The sequence below is a fragment of the Lolium rigidum genome, chromosome 4 (genome assembly GCF_022539505.1).
Source record: "Lolium rigidum isolate FL_2022 chromosome 4, APGP_CSIRO_Lrig_0.1, whole genome shotgun sequence".
NCBI lineage: Eukaryota > Viridiplantae > Streptophyta > Magnoliopsida > Poales > Poaceae > Lolium > Lolium rigidum.
The window spans coordinates 161,324,135-161,334,355 of NC_061511.1; the positions used below are offsets into that span (position 1 = coordinate 161,324,135).

A 10,221-nucleotide genomic window follows, 5' to 3' on the forward strand; every position below is an offset into this window, starting at 1 on the left:
AATCGGTGCTGAAAGCGAAATGACGTCCACAGTGGCCATCTATAAATAAGTGTCTAAATCTGGATGTATCTACACACTAAATAGCATCTAGATATATCCAGATTTAGACAAATCTCGACAGACATAGTAAAATATATCTCTAGCCCTTGACTGACACAACAGTTCAGGAGGAAAAGGCTACATCAAGTCATCAAGATATTACCACACAAGCAGACGACCATTCTTTTTGCACTATGCTGCAGGGGCTTCCTCCCCGAGTCAAATAGTAAAACTGATAGATGCTAATTTATAACATTAGGTAAGAAAGAAAAAGCACGAGTTCCTCTTGGCGATCGAGTTCTCCAACACGCCGAGGGGTTGTTGGTGTATGGTACATGAATAGGTTGCCCATCCCACATCCCATCCTAGTTTGCTTATGTGCTGCCAACAACAATGGGCTCAAAAATCTATTGCATCTCAAACAACACCCCATCCCTGGAACCATCTTCGACTATACGAATGCCTCTCGCAGTTCTGTAGGCAGCTTCAGCTCAGCGTCAAATTCACCCAGAGGTGCAAAGTAAGAATCAACCATGTCCTCCGAAACAAACTCAAGGGCAGGAGGATCCCACTGCATGAACAAAACTCTAAGAAAAGGTACAAGAGCATTCCACTGCAGGAATAAAATATAGCAGACAATAGAAGAATACAGTGCAATTGTGCAGCCAGCAAAATAATTTACCTTTGGAGCCAAATCCTTTTCCACTAGTCGTGCTCTGACACCCTGCACATACAAAACATTACTTAGAACTGCATAATCGTCACCTGGTAACTCTATGTATAGTATTTCCCCGTCTAAAAAAGTTATGCCAGATGAAACGTACCTCACTGAATTCATGGGAAAGTGGCTTCGAGATCCCATTGACAGACATGCGGTATTCGCGTACAAGGCATTCATCAAGTGTCTGATATCTACCTTCGCGTATCTACAGTATGAGCAGATACAACCTCAACAACAGCATAATAAACACAAAAAAGCAAGTTCTTAACCTCCTTACATACCGATCGTAGCGATACTTTCAAAGCAAGTGGAGAGGCCTCTTTCAATCTTTTCAGTGCCAACGTACACCATTCTTCATTCAACCTAGCTGCTTCACTTTCCTGTTTACAAGAGAAGTGGAAAGCATAAGCATGGAAACAAACTTCCTGTCATACAGGAACAAACCACATGTGGTGCTATTAACCCATACAGTAAAATTATCAAACAAACAAATTCACAAATGTATAGTAAGTCCCTAAAAAAGGTTGAGAAATCCAAAACCATCGCAAAAGTTCAAACAAGTGCTGAACAAGGTCATAGGAACCAATAGTATTTTGTGGCTGCTCACATTAAGATGAATCGAGCAATAAGACTTTTCATAAGATTTGGAAGCAAAATGTTGAACCATCACTCACCAATGCGTCAACGATCTCTTCAACTGTTTCATGGCTGAAGCATTTGTCTATAACCTCCAGCCTAAAGTAACAGAAGGCACAAATGAGCTCAGTGTCCAAAAGTAAGACAAGAACATGACTTCTATTAAGAGGTGACAAAGCATGCACAAGAACTCCATCCTAATCAGTAACCACATATGAAAATAAATCCACTGAATCAATAATTTCTATACAACTACACCTTACTATCATTGGTTTGTCTTGTTACTAAATATAAGTATTTTTACCATTTTCTGCTGACGCCTTCCAGGGTGCATTCTCGAAAAAAAATTGAGCTGACGCCATGAGCCCATGACCTTGTTTACATGTGCATTCACTTCACTAAGAAAAGTACTTTGGTCATCCATATAATAAGAGATGGGGTTTTGGAAGGAAAATAGGGTCACAGAAGTCTTTTTGAATTTTACTCAAAAACATTGTGTCTCTAAGGGGTCGTAGGGAATTGGTTTTAGGAAGGCAATGTTTTAATTTACACTCAAACTAAGAAACCAATTGACCAAGAACAGAAGTTGGCAATTGGTGTCAATAAATTGGATATTTGGTTTATAGTCTAGAAATTTCTACCTGCTATAAGAGAGTAATAGAGTATAGCAAAACCTTGCTCACACCCTAGAAATAAATAATATATGAACCAAGCCACCTAGAGGACAATTTCATGAACACTACAAACAGTATTTGCAGAGACTGTAACTGATCCATGGGTGGAGCGACCAATGGCATGGTAAAATATTCAAGTACACAAATGTTCAGTCAAGAATTCTGTTGATGTTTGTATGGTCATTCAACCATTTACCTATGCACAATGCTTGTCTTATCTGGATAAACAAGGTCTCCGTATTGTGCGAGGGAAGTATCAATAACTGATGGATCATCAGTTACCAATCTAGCAAGCCGTTCGTCGACCAGTTCCAGGTGCTGTCAAAAGAAATGGAACTTAGAAAGTTAGCCGCATTTACTTGCTAAAAGAGAGTAACAGGGCAGAACTACACAAAATAAAAATAAACACGGTTTGATGATCAAAATCTTACATCAGCCATGGAATAGTGTGTGGCAAGGCCAAGCGCAACCATATCCACTCCATTGATTTTTTCACCAGTCAAGGCCAAGTATTCCCCTGGAAATAATTAGGGCAGAAATCAAAAGGATGATTATATGCTACTATTCTGCAATATACCAAAACGATAACTGGGGAGTGGGGACAACATTAAACTAGTAAAAAATGAAGGGAGCAAATAAGAACAGTAAGCACCGACCAACATGACCAGTTAGGTGTGACAAATAAAAGGAGGCAGCAGCATCCGGGTGGAAGCCAATATGTACTTCTGGAGTGGCAAACACCTGTAAACAGTAGGCATCCACAGATTAATATCTTGCAATAGCTAACTTCACACGTTCTAAGCACATAATTACATGGATCATGTAGACAGAAAGGCTACTGCACAATAACTATCAGCTCCTTATCAGCAATTTGATAAAAACCTCAAGCAAAATAGTTGACGTACTGTTCTATCAGTAGCAACACGAAATGTTCCAGGAATGGAAACACCTCCTCCACCACCCATCGTAACACCATCAAGAATGGCAACCTATATTCAATAATTGTGATATCAGCTCTCAATACACAAAACTTCAAATGAAATGCATAATTTCAAACAAAAATGATGTACTCACATGTGGCTTCAAGTACGTCCCAAGAACATAGATGAAACTGTACAAAGTCCTGAAAAAATCCTTACACTCGTCCAACTTGCCTAATCCAATAGAAGACAAAGATTAAGACTGAAGAAACCTTGGGGCATAATACTAAAACAAGTAATGCTGCACATATTTTTCCAATAAAACTATCTGACTGAAGGAATTTAATATATACATAAATACTCAATTTGCGCAAATAAAAAAAAATTGGCATGCAAACTTTTCACAAAGTAATTAAGGGTGGCGTGAATAATAGAACACTCATTACTATAATGGAATAATCATTTCCTACTCTTCCAGTGATCAAATATATCTAATGTAAACATACTAGGGAGTTTACTCTACTGCAGAGGTCAATGTTCCCTATATAATTAAAGCAATTATCAACGAACAAAGAAATGTAAATTTTATGTTGCACATGACCTAAGCACTTACCCTCATTCATAAGTTTGTGCAATTGAACAATATCCCCACCAGCACAGAATGCTCGGCCGCTGCCCTTCATACAATACACGCCTCAGTTTAGAATTTTCTAAGTCAAACGACACTAGTAACGTAGAAATGATGAGGCATCATACCTTCATCATGACGAAACCAATGTCTGGGCTGTCCTCCCATGACGCATAGAACTTATTGAGCCTAGCCCCCTATCAAAACAGCCATTTCACCCCAAAAAAAATCAGATCCATGTACAAGGAAAACATAACCGTTGGACCTAATACATGCCGTCAGCATAACATCAGGTTAACATCACCATTACATAAATAAACATGGCTTAAACAAATTTACAGGAAATCGAAATGCTGTGAAGGCATTAAATCAAGGAGGTGGACATCAGTACTTATGACAGGGCAGATATTACATCAAGCAGCACATTCACACATCCAAATACACATGCCATCAAACACCCTGCACACCCGTAATCAGTATGGCACTTCCAGTTATTATGTATCTACATGCATCAGAGGGGAATTGTCTACATTAGTGCATTCACAAAGTCACCCATGAGTTCAATCAAGTACCAGGAAGCAAAGCATGACAGGGGAGAGAATTCATGGAGCAGCACAGCAGACGATCACTCGTCACAGTTACATTTCAAATAACTAGATCAAAGAGCAACGGTTTGTGACCTCTAAAGGCATTTCAACAGTTGGCTGAGCTGCTCTAACACAGGAACTATGCACAAAACAAAACAAAAAGTTGCAATCGAATACGCAGGCATTCCACTGACACCGAAACACGCGTGATCCAAAGGCACGGAACCGTACTAGACGAGACGAGGAGCAGAAGGCACACGAACCATGGTGGTGGTGAGGGCGTTGAGATGGCCGGGGCGGTTGAGCACGGCGGCGCGGGCGCTGGCCTTGCCTTCCACCAGAACCTGGGAAGGCCCGTCAAACACAGCACAATGTCAGAGAAGGAAGATCTCGGCTCCGACCTCGGCGAGGTGGGGACGCCACGAAAACGAGCAGCAGTTACCTCGTCGCTGTCGGATGCGGCGGCGGTCGCGGGCGACGGGCGGAGGGAGGAGAGATACCGCGCACCGCCCGTCGCGCCGCGGCGCAGGGCCTCCCCGGCGCGGCGAGCGGCAGCGGCGGCGGCGAGGCTCGGCATGGTGGGGCACGGCGTAGGGTTTTGGAGGCGGAGAAGAATGGTGAAGGAGATTGCCAGCTATGTGGCCTGTCTGGAATGCCGAAATGGGACGAAACAGCAGATTGGGCTGGACTGAACCGGAGAGTAAAATTTGTTTTGGGCTTCTGGTAGGTAGCCCAGCTAGCGTTTTATCATCGGGAAGAGGAGTCATGGGCTACAAACTGTGCCAAAAATGACTGCGCTGTTGGCCTGGCCCATTTCGATACCCTTTTGTTTTCCTCGAGATTCTTTATTTTAATAATATATTCTTATTATCACTTTTCCGCAAGATTCTGCCACTCTACATTCGCTGCGGCAAATCCAATAGTTCAAAGAACTAATTTTGCATATTTTATAGGAAAATGCTAGGAATCAGCCAGGTTTAACTTCACATGCATGGGCGGTCTCATCATTGCAATAAAAATATGGTTATTGCTGCAAGAATCTAGGCATTGCTAAAAAAAACTGAATACACTATTTTTCTATATATGTAGCATTTTTAGAAATGCAATAAAAAACTTGCGACATGTAGCCAAAAAAATGAGCACTCGTGTGCGCTGTTTTCTCGCATGTGTGTCACGGCACATGGTTAAGTCTGTTGTTGATTGGCTTTTTCTATTTATTTTATTTTAGAATGATCATATAAATGCAACCTCATTATTTTATTATTTAAAAAATTGGACACGGCTTAAGAAAAACCTATGCATGCATAGGTGATTTTACACCTCATGGTGACATCACGATGTTAAATCTAGAATAATTTATTTTCTAAATCATTAACTCGATTAGTAGTCTAACTCCACCCTTATAAGTTGGGTTTATCATTCATGCCACTATAACCGACCTTAATCTCAGTTTTGCCATTTAAACGATCAAAATTTCAATCTTGCCACTGCTTCCATAGAGTACTTCTTAGTTTTGCCATTCCGTCACTCTTCCGTTAGTTTGTAATCACTATTGCCATTTGGACAATGGGGACCGTCAGAAATACATTTAATATTCATTTGATGAAGGTTCAGTGTTTGGAATTACTAACTAATAGGGTACTATTTACTTATGATTATGATCAGTGCCTTAGAGAATACTCCACATATCCGATTATGTAGTAATTTTATTAATATATTGGTAACCGGTAAGGATCTAATTGATTGATATAATACCTATGTACATATATAAAAAGAGTAAGATCCTAAGGGTTGATCACGAAAAATCATTATCTCAAACTCGAACAAAGTGTTTGACAATGTTATTTCTATAGAGCCGCATCTCCCCAAATGTTCATTATTTTAAGCTAAATTAGTTCGCTACTCTAACAGTTTGTAATTCGAAACTTTGAATTATCAAAACCTTTGACATACTAAATGTAGGGTTTCTTACTGCCCACGCACTCTAAATGGTAATATTGATTACATACTAATAGTGGAGAGTTGATGGAATGGCTAAACTGGCGAGTGCTCAAAACGGAGTAGTGGCAAGACTAAGATTTTGATCGGTTAAATGGCAAAACTGAGATTAGGGTCGGTCATAGTGGCAGAAATGATAAAAACCCTAATAAGTTTGTCTCCGTGCTTCGAAAAAATAGCTCAATCTATTTTGATCTATTTTGTATGCATGGTTGAGAGACAAAGTCAGCTTTAAACCAAAATAAATGTTAACTTAAATATTCAGTTCAAGAGATAAATCATTTTAAAATTTAAAGCCAAAGGAAATATTCATTTCATTGGGGTGGTGCATGCCATTTAGTCGCAGGCCATAGATGTACAAGGGGCGAGCAATATAATATTTTAACATGTTGAAACGGGCAAACTTCCGACGTCAGCAGCATACATTATACATCCTTCCAAATGCAATAAACTTAAAACTAAATAAACGTACAACACAGTTTCATAAACTGTTGAAACATACACCAGCAGGACAAATTGCAGCTTGTATTGATATGTACTAAAGGAACTAAAACAATAAAAGAATAAAATGGATCGGGGATCCCATTAACAAAATACAAAAGTGGAGCCAAAAATTGTGGCAACCTCTTTCACAAAATGCCAAATCAAAAAAGCTTTGGCCTAACTCCTTATCAGCCAACGTATGGGTTAGCTTGTATTTATAGTTGGGTACTTCTCCAGGTCAGCAAAACCGGTGTTTTTCCCTTCTGCTCAGCTTGATTCTTCCTTCCATGCTGCCAATGTCCTCAGAAATTCCATTACCTATATAGCAAAACATTTTATTCTAAGGTTATGACACTTGACCACATAATTTCCGTATCATGGATGCATGGTAAAAAAAAACTGTAGAATCTAGAGCAGTGGCATTATTTCTTCTTTATTCTGATGATACAGAAATATATGTACCTCGGCTGGATCTCTCAGGGAGTAGAATGCATCACTCTCCTTGGGCATAGATGACACTAGAATTCCAAAGCCACGGTTGTTTGCCTTCAAAACCTAATTGCGGCAAGAGGAACCTTAATACACAACGACATTGAAATAACTTGTCTTAAGGGTTTGCATGTTAAGGAAGCAGACATGGACTAACCTTGAATGCATCTTCATCCGTCTTGTCATCTCCAACATAGATAGGAAGAACATCTTCACTCTCGCTTAGTCCAAGCGATTCAAGCAAAAATTCTACAGCTTTCCCCTTGTTCCAGTCAATCACAGGGCGGACTTCAAGAACCTGGAATCAACAGCGGAATAAGATAAAACAATATTGTAGTTAACAAATAGTTTGACATAGATCCTGGTAGTTGTAGAAAGTCTTCACCTTCCTCCCATGGGTAAGCCTAAGAAAAGGGTAATCCTTCAGAACGGCAGTTACACGTTGATGAACTTTTTCGTAGTCCTAAGAAATGGCAAACAACGAGAAGGTAAGTGTTGAGCAAATATTCTATTCGACAAAATATTCATATGCAAAAATGAAGGGATCTCTTAGATGTAGAATTACATGTGGTGCAACATTTCGGTAATGCACAGACACACAAAACTTGTTATCTTCCATCCTTGCACCGTCGATGTCCTTGATGCTCTCACTGAGATTTTCAAATACCTAGGAAGACGTCAAGGTGAGCAAGCTGAACTATATTGCATAACATTGTACCCTAATCTTTAGACTTTGATACATACATACCTCAGCTATCATAGGTAAAAACTCACTTGCAGGTTGGAAGAGATTGACCTCTTTACCCTGGTTGAAAAACAAGTGAAAAGTTAAAAATTATGAAACAGGGGAACAAATTGTGCTGGAACAAAATCAATGAAGCTGCTTCACCTCTGAATCAGTGGATGTAACACATTCGACATGGTGACCACTGGACTCAGACATCCTAACAGGCCCCATGATGTCCATTCCATGACTTCCAGCGTAGTACAGCTCGGTTAGTTTCACAAAGTCAAAGACCTACAGGCAGAGAAAAACATTAGCAGGAGAAAAAAAATTCAACAAATGAGGTGAAATGCAGATACTGGTATGAAGAGTAGTTTCAAGGATGAGCATGAACATCATACCTTGTCACGGGATCTTCCGCTAATGATTGCAGTGGGAAAAAGTGATGCCACATGCCTCACAGCATCACGCATCTGTGGAAAAAAATCTTTACAAAGCAGCATGGAAAAAAAACAGTAATACAGTAGTACATATGCATGGCAGTTTAAATTGTACATGGAGCAAGGATTTGAAACAAACCTCATCAGACATTACTGCATTTGCAGGATTGTCCACAATAGGCGAAAGAGTTCCATCATAGTCAAGAAACAATGCCACTCTTTTGCCATTGGCGAGCTCAGTAATTCCCTCAAATGAGGTTAGAGCAGAAGGATACTTCACCTACAAAACGAAACAATGGAAACCATTTATGGGTTTTGCTGTTTCCTTTTATAACTCTTATCAAACGCTATAGATTCAAATACATACCATCCAGTTACGATATCGCAGATCAAGATCGTCAGCTTGAACATCAGTGGGGAAGAGGTCCTTGCTCTGCCTCTTGCGAGGAGGCGATGAGGCCATCATGAGATCGAGCCATCCAGCAGCACGAACTTCTTCGAGTTGTTTGGGAAGAGCATTCTTCTTTGGGGTGTTCAGGTACAGCCCCGAAGAGGGGAAGCTAGTTGGTGTTGTGTAGGACATCACGGCAGATGGCAAGGCTAATGACGAGAGGGGATCAACGAAAAGAGGAGACTTGTGGCTTGTCTTCAAATCCATCAACAGAACAAGACTTCTTCCCAGTGTTGTGGTTGAACTACAAACAGGACAAGGAGAGTATGCCGGGATTGGGGAATGAAACAGAGAGACGCTTGAACAACCTTCTTGTGAAATGAAAAACCAAGGTTTCAATGTATTTCTTTTTCACCGATCAAGCGAGAAGCCCCTGCATTCTGCGTGAATAAACAAACAAATTTAGCTCGCGAAAACAGGAGATGTCTGAAAAAAACTTAAGAGAATGACCGTACGCATAGTGGTTCATCGCTGAACCTCACCAAGAACAATAATTGAATACAGTAACCAACCAACACTGCAGTAAGAAGAAACACGGCCACCTTTGTTTATTCAATGGAACACCAAACCTAAAGCAAGAACAGGTGACAAAACTGGTCTGGTTGCTTTACAAGACAGCTACTATTTTTGTCTTGCGAGTTAAACTAGGAAATGTAGCCGTACAGCTTTGAGTCTAAGATTCCTGGGCGACAAGGGTAAACGATAAGTGCTGAAGGTCTGATTCCTTTTATGTACCACCACCACCACCAAATATTAGTTGGAGAATGACATATCATCCATCCATGATTCTTTACCCCCCAACATCCATGTAGCAACTGAAAATGAAACTTGGAACAAATGATTGGGATAGAACCGCATAACCCAAATTTGACACAAACCCCTATTCAAGTCGTAACAGAATAAAGACAGATGCAAAGGGAAACAAATAAGAAAGATATGCAAAATTAGCAGAGATTCAAATCGAGAATGCATACATGGGAAAAGTCCAGGACATATTCGCTAATGGCAGCAACGAAAACGTCCTACAGTAAGTCAACAAGCAACAATGAATTAGCTGAGCTTGCCCCTTATGCATAGTTGCATGACCCCCGGTGTGTGCTAATCTGAACCAACTTCGCAATCGGATAGCACAGTGCAAGCAACTAATCAATCTGGCTTCGCGTGATAATGGAGCCCGGGCGACGCAACATGCCCCCATCAACCCCAACCGCAACCAAACCCCAAACAGGACAAGAGCTGCACTCGACGACAAGGCTACTGCGGCAATCATCGAACAAGACGCGCCGATATTTTTTGTACTGTAAATTTAATTTAATTTCCCCCTCTCTGCTGCTAATGCATCCAAAAAGCACCGGGGACGAAAGGGAAAGAGAGAAAAAGGGTACGGCCGTGGGGATGGGATGGGACCCGTCTCGAAGAAGAATCCCACAC

The 10,221-nt window shown here is 40.6% G+C and overlaps 2 protein-coding genes across 2 annotated transcripts; both read right to left on the reverse strand.

Moving 5' to 3' along the window:
* Positions 1 to 127: 127 nt before the first annotated feature.
* On the reverse strand, positions 128 to 4,807 carry LOC124708751 (3-hydroxyisobutyryl-CoA hydrolase-like protein 2, mitochondrial). Its single transcript, XM_047240419.1, has 14 exons — positions 4,648 to 4,807; positions 4,469 to 4,549; positions 3,747 to 3,815; positions 3,604 to 3,667; positions 3,145 to 3,224; positions 2,976 to 3,059; positions 2,727 to 2,811; positions 2,502 to 2,587; positions 2,267 to 2,388; positions 1,435 to 1,495; positions 1,042 to 1,140; positions 864 to 965; positions 722 to 763; positions 128 to 610 (listed from the first exon to the last, which is right to left on the reverse strand). The coding sequence occupies exons 1-14, from the start codon at positions 4,780 to 4,782 to the stop codon at positions 491 to 493; spliced, it is 1,230 nt and encodes a 409-aa protein (XP_047096375.1). The 5' UTR covers positions 4,783 to 4,807; the 3' UTR covers positions 128 to 490.
* A 1,861-nt stretch (positions 4,808 to 6,668) lies between these two features.
* Positions 6,669 to 9,319, reverse strand: LOC124708753 (probable trehalose-phosphate phosphatase 2). The gene is made up of 11 exons (XM_047240420.1): positions 9,246 to 9,319; positions 8,707 to 9,170; positions 8,479 to 8,619; positions 8,301 to 8,372; positions 8,065 to 8,193; positions 7,924 to 7,980; positions 7,741 to 7,842; positions 7,561 to 7,638; positions 7,333 to 7,473; positions 7,149 to 7,241; positions 6,669 to 7,004 (listed from the first exon to the last, which is right to left on the reverse strand). The coding sequence occupies exons 2-11, from the start codon at positions 8,995 to 8,997 to the stop codon at positions 6,954 to 6,956; spliced, it is 1,155 nt and encodes a 384-aa protein (XP_047096376.1). The 5' UTR covers positions 8,998 to 9,170; positions 9,246 to 9,319; the 3' UTR covers positions 6,669 to 6,953.
* Between the last annotated feature and the right edge of the window lie 902 nt (positions 9,320 to 10,221).